Raw genomic sequence first — 25,028 nt, 5'->3', positions numbered from 1 at the left:
CCTGTTATAGTTGAGCCTTGATTGCTGTTGGCATGTCAGCAGATAGGATTGACCCTCAGGCTGACTGGCTGTGGGTCACATCCACAACTTACCGACTGTTGTCTGGTGAGTTTACCCCATGGAGAAAGATTCATCCCAATGAGCTCTAGTGCTTGTTAAGACCACCCATTGTGTGTGCCACTTATGGGGCTAATTGGGTGGTGCTCTGCTGTGGTTTGAAGCCAACCTCCAAGTATGTTGGTTCTGGGGTCTCTTAGGAGGAGCTCTGGTGCAGGCCTCGGTCAGCTACTACCTGTGATCAGCTGGGGACTACCTGGTAGGAGCTATAGAATGGTTGCTGCCTGTACTGTACCTGGAGGTGTGTGGGAAAGGACACGCTGTGAACGGAGGGTGGCTGCTACCAGTACCAGGTGTGGGTTAACTCTGCAAAAAGCCAGGACAGTCTGAGACTTGCTGCCACCTGCTGGCTCCTATAAGTTTCAGCTGCTGATAAAGCCTGCAATATGCAGGGTCTCAGTGAATCAGCGGGTTGGAGCAACAGAGTTCACGAGACCAGTCAGATTCAGATTTGGCCTGTTGGGGTGGGCTCAACACAGGAAAGTTGGTGCTTGCCTGTGGGCTGCATGGGTAAAGGGTCCTCACACAGGGAAAATGGGGAATGTCTTTCTAGTACTCGACCCAAAGTTACACAGCGCAGTCTCTTCCCATGTATCTCTGATGTCCCAATGTCTCTGTCCTTCCATAAGAGCTCAGGGTGAGTGCCTGCACAGGTCTTTTAAAAGGATATTTGGGTTTCCCATCACTTTCCATCCCAGTTGGATGGTTGGAATCCCCACTGTTTCTCATAGCCAGATGTTGTGGGGGCTCTTCTTCCCTGCAGCAGTACTCCAGGCTGGGAAACCTAGTATGAGGGGCTGGGGTCCCTTGCTTCTTTGTAGGGAACCTCTGTCACCAAGATATTTTTCCTGATTTTCAACCACCACACAGAGGTTTGGGGCAGCCTTTTTCATGTCTCTGTTCCTCCTGCCAGTCTCCATGTGGCTTCTTCTTTATATCTTTAGTTATAAAACCTCTGTTCAGCTAGACTTCAGATGGTTCTTCAGGTTGATTGTTCTATAATTTAGTTGTAATTTTGATGTGTTCATGGAAGGAAGCAGGCACAGTGTTTAGCTTCTCTGCCATCTTGGATCTCCTGGAATTCAGGAGTAGCTTAGCTTAGTGATTCTGGCTCAGGACTCTCAGGATTAGGTTGCAGTAGGGTTGTCAGATTTAGCAAGTAAAACTATAAAACTCTCAGTTTAATTTGAATTTTAGATAAAGAATAAATAATTCTTTAGTATATGTGTGTTCCATGCAATAATCAGGACATACTTTTACTGAAAAAACATTATTTATCTGGATTTCACATTTAATTGGCATTCTGTATTTTATTTTATAATCCAGTCAATGTGTCAGCTGAAGTGTCAATCATCTGAATAGTTTAACTGGTGCCCATGGATCCATTTCCAAGATAACACATTAACATGCCTAGAAAGTTAGCTCTGGTTGTTTGCAGGAGACATTAGTTCTTTGTCCTGTAACTCTTTTTGGGCTGCTTAAGCAGCCTTATGACATGGCAGCTGACTTCCCCCAGTGTGAGTGATTCAAGAGAGTGCAATATCATTTATGACCTTGCCTTGGAAGTTACATTTTGTCATTTCTGAAATATTGTATTGATTGTGCTGGTGATTTTTGTTTTTCTATTCACTGTAAGAGGGGATTAAATTAATCCCAGGAGCCAAAAATCACTGAGGACCATCCTGGAGGTTGGTTCCATCCTCTGGAATTTATACACAAATTTCATAGAATATAAACTCAAAGAGGGTAGAATAAATTTTTTTCCCTGATAATTGTAGCCCAAGTGGTTATAACAGTGTCATGAATAAATAAATGGACTCCGGCCTAAAAAATCTTTAACCTAAAATATTCCTTTGGTCCTTAGAAGATTTTATAGGAACAAAAGATGCTTCCCCAAAGAGTCTGAGGATTAAGAGATTAGGATATAGGGAATAGAAATTTGTAAAGGGATACATCAACTTAATAATGTTGCTAATGAATAGCAGTGATGGTGGTGCTGTTAAATGAGTGCCAGGTTCTACGTTAGAAATTTCTTTGCATATAATTTCATGTATGTAAATTTTCAGGTATGCATTTTGGACAAGAGTAAGGAGTTATTCTATGATGCTATGAAGAAGGTAAACGCATATACGCACACATACATGCGTATGCACACATACAATTCCAAGGGAGGAATGCCCTGGGATAAAAATGGAGAGGAAACCATGAGATTTAATAGAATGTTAGAAAGGGTCTTATATAGAAAAGTAGCTGGCATAGTCTTGACATGTAAATTACAACCTGAGAAAGAATAGACAGGTTAAAATTTATCATAAGATTGCTTGTTAGAAAGAGTGTGGGTAGTCATTCAAAGTTGGCAAAAATATGTGAGGAAAGGGCTGTGAGTGGAAAGAAAGCAGTGGCTCTCTTCTTAATGGCAGCAGAATTGTTTCAAGTTCTGTCATTTGTTGGTATCTGTTGGGATATGAGTTTCCCAAGATAGAGGGCTAACCTGTGCAAAGCCACGTGGCCGTCACCACTCAAATCACAGGTTATCCCTCAAGTGAATTTGTGGGATTTACTTTTTACTGGTGGAAACCACCAGGGAGACCCTGGTAAGAAATATACCACCACTTCAAGGTCCCCATCCCAGGCACCATCTCTTTCCTTAGTATCCTGCAAGTTTGTGAGTTATGAGAATGAAAACAGGAGTCAGTTATAGAAAAAGCCTAGCAGTTTATTTCCTGATGGTTTACAGAGGGATGCTTATCTCTTTACATCTTCTCAGGAGGGTTTGCAAAGCAGCTCCGGCTGCCCTCTGGACACTCATACAGGGGTCTTTCAGAAGTGCTTGGAGCCCTGAAAGGGAAAGAACAGCAAAGCCAGTAAGTGAGGAAAGCCCAGGCCCAGGCTGTGCAGCATTGTGAGGCGCCACATGGAGGGTGAGCCCTAGGTGGGGTAGGCCCCCACGCTCACATCTTACCCTGATGGGTAGGATTGGGAGCTGCACACAGAGAATTGACTTTAACGCTGACATAAGGGAAGAGAAAATTCTGACCTCGTGATCAATAAACAATTGGAAAACTGTAGTCTCTGAGGCATGATACCCACAAAGAGGAGGAGCTGGGGCTCACTTTATTCTACGGAAAAATTCCAGTGTCTAGGGAACACCAGAGACGACAACAGGGCTCTACAATTTTCAATCGCTGGACTAACATGGAACTAGGAGCAGCATTAGTTGCTCTTTCTCTACGACTATCACAATAGACTGGGCAAACACTAGGCTTGGTACTTACGTGTAGTCAGTTGTTCTCTGTCTAATAGCTCCACATATTGGTTAGTCAAATTGAGAACAATGGCCTCTAAAATCAACAGGAGAAAAAGGTACTGATTTCATTATAGAGGAAGAGGCTGTGGAAAACGATTCAGGTCAGACTCTGTACCTGGTCAGAGGTTAAATGGTCTAGCTAGTGAATGAGCAAACTACATGACTCCCCTTGCACCCCCAGGGTGATGTGAGGATCTTGTCTTTTGCGTCTTGAGTGCCATGTCTGGTAGCGGTTGCTCACCCGATGAGTACTTGAAAATGTACTGCCAGTGGCTGTCAGGGTTTCAAAAGTGTGTAAAATATGGTCCCTGCCTTCAAAAAGTTTACAGCGTAGTTGAGGGATCACACACATGATCCAACAAGCAATCTTCAGTCTAAAAAGTGGCCAAGCTAGTGGGCCTGTTCACTGTGGGCTTGCTCAGTTGGCACGGGCATCATGATGAGACTTAGAATATCATAATGGAAGGATCCTCAGAGATTCACTTACTCTCCTCTTTTATTTTATGTCTCAGATGAAGGAGCAACACAGAGAAGTTAAGTGAATTAATTGTCCAGAATCACATAGCAAAGACAAGGTCTGCTGGCCCCCAGACCCACACACTTTCCACTTAGTCATGCTGCTGCGAAAGCTGTCTGTTTGACCTGAGCTTAGAAGGTTTACTATAGTTTATATTAAGGGATGATGCAAAGGAAAACATTTAGGCAGGGGCAGCAGGCTTGGAGCAAAGACTTGGGGAAAAGAAGGATCCGGAACTTGGAACCAGAAGAAGCACAGAGGGCCCAGTATGGAGAATGGTCTGATGGCAAGAGAGTGAGTGTTGGAAAGTAAGATGTAAGTTTTCATTTGCAAAAGAGAACATGTTCCTTTGAGGGAAGAGGTTGCAAGCCATAACATTTTCTTTCTTTTTTGTTTTTGGTCATACCAGTCATTCCAGTGTTCACACTGGAATAGCTTCCAGTCAGAGCAGAAATAGGTGGCAAAGAGGGGACATACCTGAGCAGGGAATGTGCATGTGCCCTCACCTGTGAGTTTGACAGCTGCACTCCTGATCACCTCCCAGTTGCTGCTGAAGAAGGTGAATGAGTGTGTGTGAAGGATCCACAGGATTTCCTGGTTTTTCTTGGCCTAGAAGACATATGTGTTACAAAGAGGGCACCTGGAAAATGACCTTTTATGAAATTCAGCATCCTATAGGTCCTAAGAGGGAAGTCTAAAGGCCAGTGAACACTCACACAGTCATTAATTATTCTGTTGGAGTATGTCTTATAGCTATTCTAACCTAAATTTAATCAGAAAGGTACTAGGCTTACAGGACTAATCAACAGATGTATTTCAGGAATCTAGGAGAACAGATTCTAGTCAGGATTTGGGAAAAGAGCAGAGGGTTATGTGACAGAATCACCAAGAATCACTGCTTTCCTTCCAAGACAGCTCTGCATGTAGCCAGAGATCCCCTGTCATGCTGCCTGCTTTTCTGGGATTTGCCAGGACTCTTGCCTGCATTTTTTTTCAGGCAGCATTTACTGCACACTCACCAGTTTCACACAGAATTGCCTATAGAAATCCCTGGCCCTTGGCAGGTCCTGAGCATCAAGGAGATGGTCTAACACCCCATAGAGTTCCTGGAGGCCCAGAAAAGGAATGGAGATGGTCAGGACATCACGGCAAGCCTAAAAAGCAGAGATTTCTGTGTCATAGTGTGTAGTGCTGGATTCCCTTCCAAAAGGGAAGAAATGCTGACTAGTGTTGGGAAAGGCGCAGGGAAAGCCAGTGATTTAAAGGGTTTTATAGTCAGGGATGACATCTTCCCAGTTTCAAGGGCTGAAGAGCAAAATCGGGAAGAGATGGCAAGAAAGAACCCAGGATTGGAGAAGTGATTTTCAGGTTCAACTGAGTGTGGCGACTTCAGTTCTGGCTTCTAGTCCAGCCAGACCAGGTGTCCTGGCACTTCTCAGCCACGGGGAGAGGAGGCGGGGCCGGTGTCTGCGCAAGGACCACTCACAGTTCCAATTTTGGGATTGGGATCCCAGAGGTGGAGAAGGAATGAAATCATGCTCTTTTTAATTTCTTCAGCAAAAAAAATCTTCCACCTTCTTCCTGTTAGGGATGCCAGATTCTTAAATAAGAAGATGGCAGTCAGTCTCACATCATCCTGCTCCTGTGGTAACAGATGCATGTCTTGGTTGAGTCTCCTTTCAGGTCATTCTGCAGCACCTCCCCACCCCCCCACCATGTTCGCCCCACTTCAGCAAAGGAAGGTTGGAACCCAGGAGCAGGTGCGCTTTGGTTACAGCCCCTATGTGATCCAAGCAGGCTTTTCCTTTCCGAGCAGCTCTCTAACACACTCTATACATGTTTAAATGACTATGGGTCTAGGGTTTAAGTGATACCAAAGAACTGGAGACTGGTTTCTGTCTTTGAGTAGCTAATGGGGAAACCTGACCACAGGAGTGATAAACAGGGAGTGCTGGCAGCAGAAGGCCAGGGAGGGTTCCTACTTGTTTTACTCAAACTAGCCTGATTGTATCATTAGCTTAGAGTTATGCGGTCTCTAATCTAAATCGCCCAAGGCCTCGGACTCTTGTCAAAGATCCTAAACACTTTCTAAAGGGATGACTGGCAGCTCAGAAATGTGGGCTTTGGGTCTCAGAGGGAAAGAATAAGCACACAAATACTTATCCCTATTCTTGGCTATGTGAAATTCTGGAACTTCCTTTTTTGTCCTGGATGATAGGCAATGATTTAAAAAACCAAAGGGTATGTTGCGGAGAAAGATGGCCTTCTATTATCTCAGATACTTTGCTGATATGGTTCAGAGTTCTAACAAACTCTGATGAATTTTCTGGAGGTTTTTTGTTTTTTACAGGTCTAATTTAAAATACTAGTTTAAAATACTCATATGAAGGCACAAGGATGAAGGGGAAATTCATCCTGAGTAGCAGAATATTATTTAGATTAGCAATAAACAAGGGCCAACAATGGAGAAGATAGAGCAGTTAATTTTCATGGCAAGTTAAATGTATAAGAAGTGGGCATATAAACAAAAATGCCATAAAGAAGTTAATAAAGATCTAGAAAAAATAAAGAATGCTTTTTGGGAAAAGCCCAGAAAAGTTAAATGAAATGTGACCTCATATAGTAGAAATGGAAGTACAAACATTCTTTAAATATATTAGGAATGAGGTCAGGACATATATTTTAAAAGGTGATTTTTTTTTAAGAAAAAGAAAGCAATAATAAAGTACCCACAAAGTAGAGACATATGTAGTTAGAAAAAAAGTCTTTTGAATTTCCAAAATTAATGACCTAACAATAGGTTAAAGAAGAATCAAGCAATTGGGATGATGAAAAAGAAAAAGCAGAAAACAGAAGTGACAAAAATGTTTTAGGTACTGGGAGAGACATTAGAGTTTCATGTCCTTGTTTTGAGTTGAGAAAATGGAGTCACAGGGAGTAAAGTGATTGCTCCGCATGACAGCATGGGAAATAGTGGTGAATGGGGCCTGGAGCAAGGGACGGCAGCCATATTTTCTGTTTTACCATTTCATCAAAGTATTGCCATATATTTGAGAATTCCAAGAAAGTACTTAAACATTGAAAAAATAGGTGGGAGAATTTAGAGATTACAGAATTGTACGCTTAATCTATAAAAAACTATAGGGGCAAAGTATCATAAAATATAGTTAAATATATTTGCAGAAACAAAGCATTACTGGAGAATAAATAGCATGTCATTGCTAAGACCCAAGTTTATCAAACTCTACTTTTACGAAAATGTGATAGAATTGATACCTATTAGGAAGGAGAAAGGTCTACCCTAACAACCAGCAAGACATTGGATCGTTTTCTTCTTCAATAGACTGAGAAGCATTATCTTGACCACAAGTAGGTGAACTTGTGATTATTGAAGGCTCCGATCCAAAAGAATTATTATTACTATATCAACAACAACCCAGGAAAACCTAACAAACGGACGGAGCTTTGTCAGGGTAACTTCAGCCCGTTGTTAAAGATTGTCATCAACTTATCTGTGTGATGAAAAAAAACACACATATTTGTTATTTTATAGAAGATACTAAATTGAATGGGAGCCAACTAAGCACTTTTGAGGATAAAATGAGAAGAAAAAGTAATATTGATATATTGGAGAAAGTAGCTGGAAACAAGCAGAAAGCTGCTGTCAAAGGTCAGGTTTAGGTTAGCACGTGAACTAGGGCAACTGAAAATTACAAAACTGGAGAATTATTGACTGTGGGCATATATTGTAGGCTAAAATCTAGAGGTCTGTATGGGTAATAAATTGCTGCAGAGTCATGAAGAAAGAGCAAGATTAAACTAAATTGGAGTGAATGAACAGGAAAAGAGTGGATCTGAAAGGTAATGTTCTTTAGATCTATTCAATACTCTTAGGCCTCATTTAGAGATATAACACAGTCACTGGGTTGCTAAATACTTAAAGAGCTGAAAAATTAGGTTTATGATGAATAATGAAGGAAATGAAGACTTTCCAGTCTGGAGATGGGGGTAAATAGGTAATTTAATAAAGCTTTAATGTTCTAGAAGGATACCCTAGAGCAGGGGTGTCCAAACTGCACCCCGCGGGCCAACTGCGACTCTCAATCCATTTTTAATTGGCCCGCAGCAAATTCCAAAAATATGTTTAATTTACTTAAATAAACCAGGTGAGGCAATACGTACTTCACCTCGAGTGAGTGGCCCGGCTGTTTGTGTATTTTACCAGATATGGCCCTTGGTAAAAAACATTGAAAAAAGTTTGGACACCCCTGCCCTAGAGGAAGCAAGTAGCAGTTTCCTATCCCCTCTGACAACACAACATGACAAAACAGTTTTAGATTAAAAAAAAAAAAAAGATTCAAGTTAGACATGAAATAGACTTTTACACAGACAGTGAATAAACCGAAAATAATAAAATCTAGTTTCCCAGAAATTATAAAGGAAAATGACCTTCCCTTGCCCAGGACTGCTGACGGATATTTTCTGAGATTAGGGCTACCAACTGGATCAGAGGGTTAACAACCTTTTCCCTTAAAAGGCCAGACAGTTGATAAAAGTGAACTGGCATCTTAAGATGCTTAACCATAGAGCTGGGAGGACTATGGGTGGAGCTGGGCCCCCTTGTTAACTCTCTAGTTCTGACTTCCTGTTAAAACTTTGTGGTAACTTCTGGGGGAGGGATGCTAATAAATAGAATAGCCATTTTGGGGTTGGGTTTTTTTTCTCCTTCACGTGGGCAGCTGCTTGGAATGCGGGAGGGGGTGTGTGTGTGCATTTGCACACTCCTGGGGTGACCTCTTTTCTTTTTCTTTTCCCGAATAAATTGCAGTTTTGGTGGATTTTCTGGAGAGTTATTTTTTGCCAGTTGACACAGTAAATCATTTAGACTTTGTGGGCCATCTAGGTTCTCTAACAACTAATCAACTTTGCAGATGAAGTGTGAAAGCAGCCATAAACAATACACAACCAATGGGCATGGCTATGTTCTAATGAAACTTAATTTACAAAACGATGTTCTGGGCTGGATTTGGCCCATGAGCTGTAGTTTATACTGACTTCTGGATGAAATGACCCACACAAACGCTTTGAGTCTTTGAATCTTGGATGTGAAAATGATAGTGTTAGAAGTGGCAATGTCTTTACTGTCATAATTTGTGTTCCTCCCAAAGCAAACTTTGAGATGAGGATTTAGGCATACATAATGTATTTGGGAGGTGAGCCCAGGAAGCATCTTGGGAGTGGGAATGAGATAGGAAAGAGAAGAACGTTACAAAAGAGAATATTAATGAGTATGTTACCCTGTAGGGAAGTGGAGCTCACTCCTCTGAGGGATGAGGAAGCTGGGGAGTTTATCTATAAACTCTTGTTTCTTATCATTTGAAGGTCCTGCCCCAATAAGTCTGGCTCACCCTGCTCACACCAAAGATGATTCCAGGGCCAGAGAGTACCCACAGAAACACACAGGAAGCCAATAGCCTGCACAGGAATTATTCAAGTGACCTCTGTGCAGGTGACCTCTGGGGCAGGTGACCTCTGGGGTAGGCCAGAGAATATGGATGGGACACGGGTATCATCTACCTGCACCTCTTCCTGTTTGCTCACTTTTTCTGGGGAGGGAAGATTCCTGAACAGGCTCACTTACGTCTTCAAAGAAGGTTCTTGTTTGCAGCACTATTTCTTTGAAATAGAAGCTCACATCTCGGTCTGTGAGCAGCTCCAGGATCTTTTTTAGAGCTTTCAGGCTTTCACAGACGACTTCAGTGCGGGCCAGATGATACAGACCTCTGATGGTAGATTCTAGTATTATCTGCTTATGCTTCTTCACCTATTTTGAAGATAAGTTCTCTTAATCTCAAAAGTTGTTGTATGTGTATCTGGAATAGGGTAAGAGACCCTCAGGACAAGGGTCCTGAGATTCTGTTAAGGTCACATGTACTTTAACTCAAGTGCCATCACTACAATTTATTTGGATTTCTACTTAATTTCTATGCAACTATGAAGTGTGGGTTGGTAAAGAAGGATTTCAAACTCCACTTTAAACTCCTTTTACCTTGTGAGGGGCCCCAGAAGCTGCATTCCCGAGGCCTCGGATGGCCATTTGTCTCAAAGTGGCGTTGGGGTCCCAGGCGCTCTGATCCATCAAGATGAGCACTTCGCGCAGATTCCCATGCTTCCAGAGGATTGGCTCCTTCATAAGCTGAAATCAAGACACTCCTCTCCTTTAGTCAAGGAGTAGCCTCCCTTCGGGAGAGTGCCAAGGGCACCAGAACTACACTTAAAGAGTAGGGCCCAGCTGCTTTTGGAGTGGAGGAGCAAGAAGCCTGCTGGTGAATGAGCAAGTCTTGCAGAAACTAAGCGCTAGGTGTAAGCAGCTCACAGATCAAGGTTACGGGGTGATGAGAACAAACTACCTACCTAAGAAGATGCTTCTAATCTAAATGGGAAAAAAATGGGCAGGGAAAACAGGGAATGACTGACAGTGTTCCTTCTCTGGATCAGCTGGGACTGCCTTTGTCCAAGAGTGAAGAGGCAGTGATATATTTGTTAGTTACTTTTTGTTTTCTCCCTCTCATGTTTATTCTCCACCTTCTCTGTCCTGGGAGGTTGACTTTTGCAGACCAGAGGGAAGGAGGAGGTTGAGAGTGGGTTCTTTCTCCTTTCTCACTCTTTGCTCACGTACCATGTTTCCGGCAGTACCAGCATCTTTCCACTACCAAAGCTCCCTTTGGAGGTCCCACCTCTTTTGTGGTTCTGGCTCCCACTAAACTCTTGACCCTGAGAGAAACACCCCCAGGGGACCCAGCAAGCCTGCTGTGGTGGCTGCTCTCCCTTGCCTCAGAGAAGAAAGCTGTGCCAGTTATCCGGTAGTTCTCTGATGAGGAGGTGAGAGATGAGAATAGGTGCTCCATGATGTCCAGTATGACGCCATGTTGCCACACTGCCATGCTCCTAGAAAATGCAAGGCTCCAGATTGTAGCAGAGACTCTTTTCTTTCTAAACAATGGAGCAAATTTTAGTCTATTTCTCTATCAGGAAAATCACTTCTCTAAAAAAGGAATGTTCAAGAAAAGAGCAACACGGCTTAAACTTTAAAATTGGCAACAAACTGCCCAATTTAAGTGCAGTTTACCTAAAACTGTTCATTGTATCACTATTTTTTTGAGGGGGTGGTGAATTTGGGGCTGATCCTACCACCTCTTCTCAACCTCATTTGCTCTTTGTTCCTTGTTTCTTCTCCTTGACTGTCAGTCTTTGGTGGGTCAGTTGCTCTCAGTGAGGTTGCCTGTATTGCATTTTCACTGTTTCTAGTTTTCTCCTTTGTATCCAGTTCTAGAATATCTGCACATTACCTGGCCAGTGCGCATACTCCTGTGTGGTGGGTACTGGGATTGTTGAGTAGCATCCATAAGTTGTCCCCCTCGTCAGATTCTTTGGCAAGGCCTTCTTTCATGGCTTGGGCTTGCACGCACTTCAGAGTTGTAGTTGAGAGCCTGAAGGAGACAGTCACCATCACAAAAGTAAGTCAACCCCATACAGGGAATTGTGAATTCCCAAGTTCACGCTTTCTGTTTCCCACAATTCTCCCTCACGCCTGGATTAATGGATGTTGTGCAAGGAAAAAACAGGCAGCCTGACCTCACACTTTAGTTCTGAGGCCAAAGGAGGCATTGAGATGATTTGAGCTGGTGAATAATGCCTCAGAATATTGTCAACTTCTCATGAGAAAATAAAGCCCTAAGGATGGAAAGGGCAAAATATCGTGTTTCACTGATTCTGAAACAGCACCTTGGAAATCAGGGTGCATCTTGCAATGGGTAGTGTGTATAGTTGTTGACCAGACAGTAGTGGTGACATAGTCACTGTGGCCCTGTGAATGTCCATGCATGAACATCAGTATGACTTCTTTATACTGTTGTCATTTTAGTAAAGTTACACATATTATGGAAACGATATGTGTTGCACCAACTGTTATTTAAACTGTTTTTTTTCAATTTATTTTTTAAATTTATTGGGGTGACAATTGTTAGTAAAATTTACACGGATTTCAGGCGTACAATTCTGTATTACATCATCTATTTTAAAAGGTTGATTTGACATTGGATTGAAAAGTTATGCAAAAGGGCAGGGAAACAGCAATGTGATATTGGATAAAAATGTATACCTAATAACCCTAAAAAAACTCTTTGGGTAAATATACAATAAAAATTTAGAAGTATTGATTCATGGCTTAGTTGGGAGTCTTTTTTTCTTTCTCAGTGGTACACAAAATAAGGTTGCTTCCTTCAATTGGTCTTAGATTTGATGAAATATGATATTTTTATTTCTCTTCTTTCCCTGGTGACCTTGACTATCACTAAATTCCAGCTTTCCTTGAAAGGTCTCATAGAAAGAAAAAAGGGAAATAGAATGGGCCCTCAAGGGAAGAAGACTTATTTGTTATGTGACCATTCTGGGTATTGGTTCAGGGAAGAATTGCTCCAAGAATTAAGGACGGTGGAGCCTGATTTCTTCCTAGTTGAGGCCATGCTAGAAGGTGTAGGCCTTGAGTTCCGCAGACCCTCGTCTAAAGTCTGGGATCAGGCTAGCTCTGGAAGGCCCCCCCTGCCTGGCCATTCACCTGCAGGGGTCTGCGATTTGCTGCCGTTCTCCCTGCTGCATCACGCGCCTCCTGTGGCTCAAGCTAGAAGTTGGCATCTTCTGGCCTAGTGTGCAGCTGACCAGCTTCAGGAGAAGGGTGAACAGCTCTGGGTACAAGCCTGTAACAGGGATGCCTGTTGATACCACTTCATGGATAGCACACGCCACCTGAGGGGAGAGAGGACCTTGTGGTCAGGCAGGCTCCTTTCCTCCAAGGACATCATCGCACTGGGCTGATCTTCAAGTTTGTTTTCTCCCCATATGATTGCTTTCCAAGTTGACCACACATGGTAAAAACACATAGAAAAGGGAGGGTTTGTCTGGAAACTTCTCAATTCAGACTGGGAGTCTCAGGCCTGCTATGTTAAGTGACTCCAAACTCCAGGGGGCACCAGTCAGGTAAAGTGAAATCTTTTTCCAACACTGGGGTCTTTCAACAAGAAAGGCTACTTGGGTATCTTGAAGACTAATTTGGAAATACAGACACACAGATTTTCTTTGAGCTGATGAGAAATTTGCTTCTAAAAATCATCAGCCACAGACAAAATTACTGCCATCTTTCTCTATAAACTGGAGTTGATCTAAAATCAGGGCATGAGGGGAGAAGAAATGTGATTAATGCCACATCACCAAGTTCCCGGTGGGAACAATCATGGAATGGGGCCCAATTTCAGGCATCTGATGGGTTGTCCAACTCACTGAAATCGCATCCAGGCTGGCTAGGTCATCTTCTAAACTGTTCTCCAGTTTGTCTATTAAGGCTCGCAAGAGTTTTCCACTGGAGGCCGGGTTCTCAGCCAAAGCCTTCCACAGTGTCTTTGAGTCCCTAGGGTGGCAAGGCAGGAAACGGGTGAGGCACAGCTCCTTGGAATATGAGCTTTTCCATCTGATTCACTTTCAAGCCACATTATGACGAATTAAAATTTCAAGGACAGATGGACATACTAACATGGGATGTTTTTATTTTATTTAATAATCCAGAATTCTGGCCTTGGGTTACTGAGGTTTGTTTATGTCCATCAAGGTAGAAATCTCTCAAATAGGTGTATTTTAGGCAACCAGAAAGAGAATTATTCCTATAGTATATTTTTTAAATAAAAAAATCTTATTACCATTCAATGAGCGCACACATACATACACACATGAAAACCACTTGGAAAGACAGTACGTATGATTCAATACCAATTTTTAAGTTATTATTGAGGTGGCTTGTTTTCAACCTTTATTTGCTGTTTTTTCAAACAGTAATCCTTCCCCGATGCCTTGCAGAGTGGTCTTTCCTAGGGGAAGGAAGGAACCAGTTCAGTTAGAATCTACCTGTCAAGGGGCAGAGTCTTCTGTAGAAGATTGGTGACAACTGCATTCATGTGAAAGCTGGCTATCTGGGAAACGGCTTCCAGCATAAACTGAAAACTTTCCTCCTTTTGTCTGAGGACTGGCATGTGATAGTAAATCATGCCCAAGATCTCCAACAACTAAAAAAAAACAAAAACAAAAAAAGCCAAATCAAGCATTAAGTTGTCATTTTCCCTCTACATGAAAGCCTTCGGGCATGTATGGCCTATCTCTTATTCAAGAGAATTATTGTCTAGTTGGGTATTTATTCTTAAATCAATTTAGTGAGTATGTAGTGAAAGGTTGCATTATGCCAGGTATTGTGCGAGGTACTGTGGGGGAATTTACGTGAGATGAATAAGATGAATAAGCCCTTTCTCAAAAGAAATGGGTAGACTAATAAAGGATATTAGGCATATAGTCAAAGGCCTGTGCACATGACTGTGTATGGTATACAAGTGGTATGCAGAACTGACAGGGGAATCCAGAAGTAACTGAGGTCACTTGGAGGGACATCTGGCCTGGGTCTGGAAGGATATATAGCAACTTCAAAAGACAAGTTGGAGATGGTGGGAAAACGCATCCTCATCAGAAAGAACACAGGTACAGATGCAAAGAGACCAGGTGGAGCATAGCATTTTTAAGGCAGTGAAACTATTTTGTATGATACAACAACGGTGGGCCCATGTCATTATACATTTGTCAGCATCAAGAGTGAACCCTAATGTAAACTATGGACTTGGGGCCATTATACCGTGTGTTAGTGTAGGGTCATCGATTGTAATAAATATACCACTGTGGCGGGGATGTTGATAGTGGAAGAGGGTGTGTGTGTTGGGGGGGAGAGGAGGTATATGGGAACTCTGTACCTTCTGCTTAATTTTGCTATGAGCCTAAAATGGCTCTAAGAATTAAAATCCTATATAAAAAAAATAGTATGAAAGCATGATCACAAGCAAATGCATAAAAGATTTCTGGAATCAGAGCATAGTCCAGTTTGGAGCACAGAGAGAATGTGGGTGAAAAAGGGAAGATAGTTTGATAGAAAAGATGAAGCCAGATCCTAGAGGGCACTGAAGGCCATTTTTCTGGATTTGGATATTTTTAAAATTTCTATTAAATTTGATTAGTAAATTATATAGGTTTCAAGTGTATAATTCTATAATACATCATTTATATATTGCATTTTGTGTTCACCACCCAGAATCAGTTCTCTTTCCATCACAATATACGGTGTTTCCCCGAAAATAAGACCTAGCCGGGCCATCAGCTCTAACACGTATAATATAATACTAGGTTTTATATAATATAATACCCGGTCTTATATTAATTTTAGCTCCAAAAGACGCATTAGAGCTGATGGTCCGGGTAGGTCTTATTTTTGGGGAAACACGGTATTTGGATGTTAAATCTGTGGCTAGCATAGAAGGATATTATATATTAGAATATTTGCATGGAGAAGAGCGTGTCTCTATGCTACAGTAACTTTCCTTCTTGTAGATGTTTCTCTTGCTTTCTCTGGATAGACATTTTTAGGGTAAGCATAACATGATTACTATAGAGCCTCATTTCAGTGATTCTTGGAGAGGATTTAAGTCCATTTTGTAAGCCTTTATCTATTGTGTGAGTAACTCCCTTTTATGCTACACACACAAATAAATGAACATTCTAAATTTATTACCCTTCACTGTCCCATGCCTAACCCAGTGCCTGCCAATTGTATGTACTAAATACATGTCTTTTAAAAAAACTGATTGGAAAGTAATTAGCACAGAGGTCATTTCTAAAAGTCATGCTTTGGAGAATTCTTTAATTTAGGGTGGTTGACTCTGGGCAGTGGGGACAAAAACTTCTTTCTCCTTGAGATACCTTCATTGAGTTAAAGATTCTTTTCCTCTTTATTAATCTTTGACTTGTTTGTATTCTGTTTCTGATTCAAGAGAGAGGATAGATAGAGCATCTCCATTTGGAGTGCTTAACCAAGCTTCCTTAATTTAAATCCTGTTCATTCTGCTTCCCTTTCCGGTTGGGAGAAGGATTGAGGACTTTCCCTGCAATCAGTTTCCCAATGACAGCCTTCCTTACCAGAATTCTAAGATGTGTGGAAGAGCAGTGAAGAGTGGCAGTGGATTAGAGACTCTATTGGCCATAGATGGCCATCTCAGAGGCATTCCCACAATCACTCTCATCCTCGCAGATCTAACAACCCAGTTTTCCATAATCCAAATGTCCTTGGTTCAGAGCTGCTTCCTCTGGCCAGTGAGTGATAGATAGTTGGGAAATTTTTTATGATCACAGACTAGAGATTCACACTGAGATTGCTTGAGACAGACACTCAACATGAGCCTGGCTGTTAATACACAACTTGGGTCTCTGCTGAGGTCTCTTGGGGTTGTGCATTCTCCTGCCTATTGCCCATCAGAGGGTGAAGGGAGAAAGGGCGACTGACTTGGTGTTTCAGAAGTGTTAAAATTCTGCTCAGGTGTCAAACTGGCTGTCAGTTCACCTGCTCTTCCAGAGCAGCTCCCTGTTCCTTCAGGGCGGCAATCATCCATGTGCCACAGGCTGTTATACATGTGGAGTTGAGGGTCTCCAGACCATCCAGGGTTTCCTCCAGGAATGTGAGAATTTCTTCACTTGGGATGAGTTTGCAGACAATCTGAGAACATACCAGAAAAATGCATGTTATCAACCACCTCCCTTCATATCTGGACACCTACAACATGCTGTGACTATTTGTTTTAGGATATTAGAGACCAAAGAGTGCCAAAGAGTGACTATATGACTGGAGCCATAGAAACTAGAGGAAATGCTGAAATAAGACATAGACATGACCTTTTAACTCTAGGCAAACTTTCCCTGGGATAGCCTTTTTATCATTTCATATTTATCAAACCCCAGGCTTGCTGAGGCATTTTCCTCTCCAAACTAAAGTTATAGTATACTCCATAAGGAAAAAATGATGCATAATGCTTATATAGTAATTTATTGCAAAGTACTTCACACACATTTCATGTAACATTGAAATGTCTTGTGTTTGCCAAAGCATAGCTAAGGCTTAAGAATCCAGGAAAATCTATCACCCTGTACTAAGTGCTATGGTAAATACTGGTGTCTTGGTACATATGAATTATTTAGCTCTGTCTTTTGCTCTTCCATGTTTCAGTATTGAAAGCAGTCAATAAGAAGTTGAGAAAAATAAAAACTTTGCAATTTTGGTCTGTACATACAAGAACTATACAGATTGTTTGGTTGATAGCAGTGTGTGTGTGTGTGTGTGTGTGTGTGTGTGCGTGTGTGTGCTAATGAAAAGGCAGGCAGGAAGGTGAAAAGTTAGCAGTTTGAATGAATTCCAGGAGTATTACCTGGAGCTTTAACTAAGCAAGGTGATCATGGGTTTTAACCAAGAGTTTGTAGGTATGAAGACATTCCTATTCACAACCGACTTCTCCCTGTATTAAATGGCCTGATGATGTTTGGTAGAGTTCTGAGTTTCTTTTCATGAGCAGTTGCATGTCCCAGCCAGTTTGTAATTTATCGCGTTTCCAAGATCAAAGGACTAGACTAGCCTGTCTCTTCTGTGTGACACCAACTGCCTGCCTGGAGTTCAAGTTCAATGGAATGGTAACCTGTTTTTTTTTTTTTTCTCCTTAATCACACTGGGATAGATGTTGGTTTAGGGATAAAGGAAGGAAGGAAGCATCTATGATGTGTCTGACACTTTCTTAGGCATTTGACATATGTTCTCCCCAGTTTTCCAACTTGCTTCTCTCCCATATTCTGATCAGTTTCTCATCACCGCTGCTGCCACCTTAGTCTATGTCACGTAATCTCACAGCTGGATTCTTGTAGTTTTCTCCAAAGTGGCCTCACTAATTTCCCTCTTGCCAGTTTATATTCTAGTTTAAAAACAGTTTCCAGATGACCCTTTAGAAATATAAGTCTAATCATGGTTCTCCTTGCAGAACCATCAACACCCCATAGGGGGGTTTTGCAAGTTAGGGAAAGGCGTTCTGTTAAGATAGTTCATTTCTCTCTGTAAGTATATTGTCATAATGACGGATTTTGTTGGACCTTTTACTGTCATCTGTGGATAGTTACCATAATACTTGTACACATAAATCTACAACGTCTACTTTAGGAAAGATGCCACTTATGCATTTCAAAACCAGCACAGTTGTATGTAGTGGCCCCGACTCTTCTGCTCAAAACCCTCTGCTGGCTTTGGATTTCATTTGGAGTAAAAACCAAGGTCCTTCACAAGGTCTGGAGGGTACCTGATCAGCCCCAGGCTACCTCTTGGATCTCATTACCCAGTTCTTTGTCCACCTCAGGGGCTTTGATATTTTTTTGACTGATTCTGTCCACTAGAATGGAAGCTCAACGAGGGCAGGCATTTTGTCTTTTTCTATTCTTAGAGCTTAGAATAAAGTCTGGCATATGGTAGGTGCACAGGGCATATTAAATGAGTAAATGAATGATTGAATAAATGAGTGAATTGATTGACCAATCCTCATAACAACTCTGAGAGATAGGTTAGGTACCTTTTTTTTTTTGAAGATGAGGATTCTGAGCTTCAAGTAGTGCCCACAGAGTCTGTCTGATTGGCTCCAGAGCCTGTCCTTCTACTTCACCTGACTGCCTCCCTCAACCTGGAGAGGGCTGCTTGATTCACAAGATTTCTCACAGTATGAAATGATCAGCAGCAGGCATTGACTGGGCACCTGCACCCAGAGTTCATAAATGATAGGACAAAGGTCTTCATTCAGCTTGAATGGCTGGCTAGATTATTCTCCTCCTTGGTAGTGGGGTGTACACAGCTTACTCATTTGGAAACCAATCCAAAATCATATTTATTTCCCTTGGCCAGTCTTCCATGTCTATTACCTTTGCTATTTTAGAAGAAATCTTGATCTGGACCTGTACATCATCACATTGAAGTCCTTCCTGCAAACCCTGCAGTCTTTCCATTTCCAGGTGAATACCTAAAATCAACAAAGGGAGACATAGGTAAGAGTTCAAAGACATGATTGGAGTTGAAGAGGCTGGCTATATATATATTACATTTTTTTTAAATTGGGGAATATTGGGGAACAACGTGTTTCTCCAGGGCCCATCAGCTCTAAGTCAAGTCATTGCTTTCAATCTAGTTGTGGAGGGTGCAGCTCAGCTCTAAGTCCAGTCACCATTTTCTTTTTTATTTTTTTTAACTTAAAGTTTATTGGGGTGACAATTGTTAGTAAAGTTATATAGATTTCAGGTGTACAATTCTGTAATACATTATCTATATCTCATATTGTGTGTTCACCAGTCGCCGTTTTCAATCTTAATTGCAGGGGACGCAACCCACTATCCCATGTGGGAATTGAACTGGCAACCTTGTTAAGAGCCATCCCGAGGCTCTTAACATCTGGCTGGCTATATTTTAATAAGACACTAATTCAGCTGCTGGATGCCTTTAACAAACGCACTAAAGACTGTCTGATGAGATGGTGAGCATAAGAGCAAACATATATTGAGTAATTTATACCTGCCAGGCACCACGTTAAATCCTCTGCATATAATGAGCTCATTTACTACTGAGAAAGATCATCTGAGGTAGACTCTCCGTCACTGCCCCTATCTTGCTGATGAGAGCGCTGAGGCCGACATGTGAAACCATTTGGCCACATGACTGTGAGTAAAAATAGGAAAGTCAGATCTTGAACTCTGGTCTGTCTGAGACCAATGCCCAGGCTCTCACTACTTTGTTACCCTGCTGTCTCTGTTGGAATTCCACTCTGCGGTGAGCCACTTTTGGGGAAATGGAAAGGTAACTATTACAATAGGAACATCACATGCGTGATTATTGATAACAATTTATAAACGTAGACCTAAATAGTAATGATTTTCTGTTTGCTGTGGGTATGTATAGTAACTGTGGAAACTCCCACCGGAGCCATTTGGTGGACGGCAGCCTCGCCCAACAAAACACATGGACTCTGGAGTCACACAGACCTGAGCTCAAAGCCCAGCTGCACAATTTTCAGCGATCCAAGCAACTGGTACATTTCTTAACCTCTGATCCCTCATCTCAAAACTGACTGAGCAACATCCATGAATATTAAATGGGTATTTAATTTAATATCACATTAGTGACTTGTATGTAGTGGGTGTTTAACAATCATGTTCTTTCTCTCTTTACCATGCTTATTTGATCAATCAAGAAAAGGAGTTAAAGTGATTAATGAAGTATGGAATTTCTTGTTAACAAGGAGTATTTGAGGACCTGAAGTTTGCTCATTTCAGGGAAATAAAGTCGGCTAAAGGAAGAATAGGTACAACAATAATAGAATTCAAATTCCTTTCTTCCTATGAGGTCCCGTTCTGGCACATTACTTCTCTTACTGAAATGGTCCCTTAGTTTTTATTTCCCTAATTCACTTTTTTTTTCCCTCCTGGTTCAGTAAAAGCATATGAGTATATCCTTAATGAACAATCTCTCCGTATCCCAAGGGACTTTCATACCTATTCTGGCTCTGCTGAATATATATATTTTTTTCTTTTTGACTGACTACTCCCCCACCCCAAATCCAAATCTTGCCTTTTGGATTTAACACACTTTTCTTATGTGAATCTTGTAATATCTCTGTGTCTCCAGCATCAGAACAGTGCTTGACATGTGGGAAGGCACTCAGTAAATATTTTCTGAGCACCTAACAGAGTGAAGAGTGGAACGCAGGCATAGCAGGCACTAAACCAACACCAAGTGTTTCTGGCTGTCCCTGGTCTACATAGAACTGCACACACACACTGCAGGGCTCCATGAAACACTTGTTGATTTAACCTGATTTAACCTGGGCAGAAGGCCCTGTTTGTCGGTTTCAGCTCAAGACTGAGGTTTTAAAATTCTTTTTTTTTAAAATTTTTTTATTGGGGGAATATTGAGGAACAGTGTGTTTCTCCAGGGCCCATCAGTTCCAAGTCACTGTCCCTCAATCTAGCTGTGGAAGGCACAGCCCAGCTCCAAGTCCAGTGGCTGTTTTTCAATCTTTAGTTGCAGGGGCCACAGCCCACCATCCCATGTGGGAATTGAACCAGCAACCTTGTTGTTGAGAGCTCATGCTCCAATCAACAAAGCCCCTCTGCGAGCTCAGCTGCAGCTCACTGTCTTCAATCTAGCTGTGGACGGTGCAGCTCACTGGCCCATGTGGGAATTGAACCGGCAACCCAGTTGTTCAGAGCTCCCTCTCTAACTAACTGAGCCATCTGGTCGGCCGGTTTTAAAATTCTTTACATTTACAGATATTGACAGTCATTCACGTGAGCAGAGAGAGTTCTTGTTATGCAAGCTAGGAAAACCTCCACAAAGTTATCTCTCTTAGAGAACTTTGAAAGTCACTTAGCACCATAATAACAGTGCAATTTCCTCCTGAAGAAAACCATGTAATAGAGGAAGCATTGCTAATATGCCCAATTGCTCAGTGATTTAAATCAGACACTCTCAAAATGTTTATTTTATCCACTTTAATGGCTCTTTAAGATGTTTTGGTGTTATTATCTTTATTTTTTAAAAAACAGAAAAACAGAGCCACTGAGGAAAAAAGATCCAAGAGACAAATTCTGTGACATAATGAAGATATTAGAACTCAGAAATGGCTGAATTGGGGAAGGAGGGAGGCAGAAAGGGAGGGGCATGGGAAGGGAGGGAGAGAGGAAGGAAGAAAGGAGACGGAGACATAGACGTACAAGGAGAAAAACTAAAAACAAAAGAAAATAGATATTTTCTCTTCATTTGTGGGTTTCTCATCTTTTACTCACCTTTTATACAAAACAGACCAATGGCCGAGCTAGCTGCGGCCTGACGGATGGTGGGCAGGGTGTCACAGGAGTGAGGAGCCAGGAGGCCTAGGAGTGAGCCAATTTTAAAGTTCACTGGTGCCTGCAAGATAAAGGAGACCCCAAGGTGATGGAGTGGCTTAATGATATACCAGAATATTCCCAACACTGGATATTAAGTCCCTGTTTTCTCCCTGCAAATCTTTAGAACAAAATTGAATCTTTTTGTGTTAGTTTCATGTATGCAAAGCAACATAATAGACATTTACACACCCCTATCTACTACTCCTCTGACATCGTATATAGCTGTTACAATACCACTATCTTCCCTATGCTCTACTTTATGTCCCGTGACGATATATAAGAGGGTGCCAAAAAAATTTTTAAGAAAGGAAAACTGTATTAAAATTGTTAATACTCAATATATACTGGTAACAAAAGATAAATACAAGTTACGTTTAACTTCTGCAATTACGAGAGGTGCTCAAAGTGGTTACATTCAGCATCCAGACACTTCTGATTCTGGTGAACTACTGCTTGAGTAACACTGACCAAAGTGTCCACTTGTAAACATTTTTTTTGGCACCTCTGTATATATATACATACATATATATATATACGTATATATATATATATACGTATATGTATACATATACGTATATACATATACTCACACACACACATATATATACATACATATATATATATATATATATATATATATATATATATATATATTTAAATTGTAGTCAACATTTAATATTCATGAAATTGAATCTTGAACTTTCCTTTTAAGGGCGGTGGAAAAATAAATAAGCAATCACATAAAGAGAACCAAAGAGCTAAATCCTAGTGTAGTTGCCACACTCTGGAGTTAGACCTCTCAGGTGGCTCTCTGGAAAACACTCCATCAGGGGATTGGAGATCCATCATGTAGGAGTATGCCTCCAGAGATCCTGGTTGTTAGCAAGCAGTGAAACCTATTGATTCTAGGGGATTACTTACATCAATGTCGTTTGTCAGCACTTTTGCAGTGATCTGGAAGGCTCTTTCTCTTTCCCACTCTTTTTGTGAAACTAGCCACATTCGGAGAAGCTGTTGGTCAAACAGTAAGTGTCCTTTCCTTAGTATTCTTCATAATTCACTCATTTGCATTCTCTCACTCTTGCTTTCACTCTCATTCTCTCTCTCTGCCTCTTATGTAACAGGTGCTTACCTCCCCACAAACAATTTTTAAATTAATTGGCCCTATGTGGTGGGGTAAGTGGATCAGGCTGGACGTCTCCGTGTGAACAGGATGAGGAAGAGTTTGGAGTGGTGTATTGGAGCACAGATTAGCGGATATGGGAATCAGCTTGAGTGGAGGCCTTACTCACATTGAACATTTCTTGACAGTCCTCTGCTGTCACATTATCCCACATCATGGTCTTCAGCAGCTTTCCTAGAGCATCCATGGATCGTTCATAGAGAAACTGAAATGAAACGTGAGTGGGAGTGTAATGCTGAGGTGAGAGAGGAAAGCCCCACTGAGTTCTTCATTCTCTTCAGGCCTCTCCCCACGTACAGTAATGTGCTCCTGGTCCTTGTCCGTCTCGCCTTCATTTCTGAGTTTTTCCAGAGGTGGAAGGGGCAGCAGCCTCTGAATATTCTCTTCAAGAATATTAAGATGGTCATTGAGTGAGAGCCGAGGTTTCAGTTTACTGAAACGAGAACCACATAGAGGAGTGGATATTATGGTGACAAACAAAACATGACCCAGTAGAGTTCCCAAGAACTGACAATTGCTCCTGAGGGGGTCAGATATATTTTCTGATGTGGTGGGATGTTGAAGGAAGCGGGAACAGGAGTACGGACAGATCAGACTGTCCCGGTGAGTGTAATCAACGTGCCTCAATTCGAATTTATTAGTGATAAACAAATCATTTGCTTTGAGTTACTTAACCCTTTATTATATGATCTGTGATAACATTAACATCTGTGATAACATGTTTTAGTTAGTGCTTGTGTGTGTATGTGAGAGAAAGAGACACACACACATACAGATTGATTCTAAGTTCGGAGCAGTGAGTTTTATCAGTTTCATCTGTCCTCTCATGTTATATGTAGTGTCACACATACTATAGGTTCTTATAAATGCACAAGTGAAAAAACAATCCCTTCCTCTCTCTTTTCTTCTTCTTCTTCTCTCTCTCTTACATTTACTATAGACATCATGAGGATATGAACAAACCTGGACATATCTTGGGAAAATGCAAATGTTCAATAAAACATGAAAAACCCCATTTGTTATTAAATAAATGTAAATTAAGACAATACAATATAATACCGTTTGTCAGTGACCAAATGAGCAAAGAAAAAAATGATGACACTTTCAGGGCAGAGTGAAATTTGTTCTCTCACAGGGAAGTAAAATTACCAGCTGGGACAGCTCTATTGAAAGGCTAAATGTATTGATATATGCTGAATAGTCTTCTCATCTTTATTGTCCTGCTGATTTAAAAAAAAATCAACTTATTAAAGTACAACTTATGCACAACAAGCTGCATCCATTCAAAGGGGGCAATTAAATGAGTTTTATACCCATGAAACCACCATTATAATCAATATGAAACATTCCCTATCACTCCCAAATTTTTCCTTATGCGCCTTTGCATTTCATCTCTTCCTCCACCCTGGCCCCATGCAAACACTGATTTGCTTTCTGTCATTTGAAATTAGTTTGCAAGTGTCCAGTCCAAATGAGGGCAGCTACTAGCAACATGTGGTTATTGAACACTTGAGTTGTGCTTAGTCTGAATTAAGATATGATGCAATTCTAAGACACACTGGATTTTGAATCTTTAGTATTAAAAATTATGTAGATTATCTAATTACTATATGTTTGTACTGAATACATGTTGAAATGATAATATATTGAATATACTGAATTAAATAATAATTATTAAATAATAATTATTAAAATTAACTTATTTCCTGTTACTCTTTTGAAAGTGGCTACTAGAAAACTTTAAATGACATATGTGATTTGCATTACATTTCTACTTCACAGCACTGTTCTAGAGCCTGGTTAATTCTTACTTCATGATCAAGAATTATTTATTCAAGCTTTCTTCAAACTTTCCTCATCTTTGTAAACATGGCAAACTATGCCTCCCTTGTCTTCTTCTTACCATATTTTAGATAATTTATTTTTATTTTTATTTTATTGGGGAAGGGGAACAGGACTTTATTGGGGAAGAGTGTGTACTTCCAGGACTTTTTTCCAAGTCAAGTTGTTGTCCTTTCAGTCTTAGTTGT

At 41.1% G+C, this 25,028-nt stretch overlaps 1 protein-coding gene across 1 annotated transcript in view; it reads right to left on the bottom strand.

Moving 5' to 3' along the window:
• Positions 1 to 2,830: 2,830 nt before the first annotated feature.
• MROH2B (maestro heat like repeat family member 2B) overlaps positions 2,831 to 25,028 on the bottom strand; it is a 62,656-nt gene continuing 40,458 nt past the window's right edge. The window contains exons 26-43 of the mRNA XM_074328967.1: positions 23,296 to 23,431; positions 23,108 to 23,203; positions 22,737 to 22,826; positions 21,714 to 21,834; positions 18,801 to 18,898; positions 16,420 to 16,572; positions 13,896 to 14,053; positions 13,278 to 13,404; positions 12,559 to 12,746; positions 11,291 to 11,431; positions 10,775 to 10,889; positions 9,991 to 10,137; positions 9,583 to 9,765; positions 5,428 to 5,583; positions 4,961 to 5,095; positions 4,448 to 4,550; positions 3,393 to 3,458; positions 2,831 to 2,955 (exon numbers count right to left, since the gene is read on the bottom strand). Coding sequence (XP_074185068.1) covers positions 2,849 to 2,955; positions 3,393 to 3,458; positions 4,448 to 4,550; positions 4,961 to 5,095; positions 5,428 to 5,583; positions 9,583 to 9,765; positions 9,991 to 10,137; positions 10,775 to 10,889; positions 11,291 to 11,431; positions 12,559 to 12,746; positions 13,278 to 13,404; positions 13,896 to 14,053; positions 16,420 to 16,572; positions 18,801 to 18,898; positions 21,714 to 21,834; positions 22,737 to 22,826; positions 23,108 to 23,203; positions 23,296 to 23,431 — 2,320 coding nt within the window. The 3' untranslated portion in view covers positions 2,831 to 2,848. The remainder of the gene's footprint in view (positions 2,956 to 3,392; positions 3,459 to 4,447; positions 4,551 to 4,960; positions 5,096 to 5,427; positions 5,584 to 9,582; positions 9,766 to 9,990; positions 10,138 to 10,774; positions 10,890 to 11,290; positions 11,432 to 12,558; positions 12,747 to 13,277; positions 13,405 to 13,895; positions 14,054 to 16,419; positions 16,573 to 18,800; positions 18,899 to 21,713; positions 21,835 to 22,736; positions 22,827 to 23,107; positions 23,204 to 23,295; positions 23,432 to 25,028) is intronic.

This window comes from Rhinolophus sinicus, linkage group LG03 (genome assembly GCF_036562045.2).
Source record: "Rhinolophus sinicus isolate RSC01 linkage group LG03, ASM3656204v1, whole genome shotgun sequence".
Classification (NCBI taxonomy): domain Eukaryota; kingdom Metazoa; phylum Chordata; class Mammalia; order Chiroptera; family Rhinolophidae; genus Rhinolophus; species Rhinolophus sinicus.
This window is presented reverse-complemented; position numbering and strand designations above follow the sequence as displayed.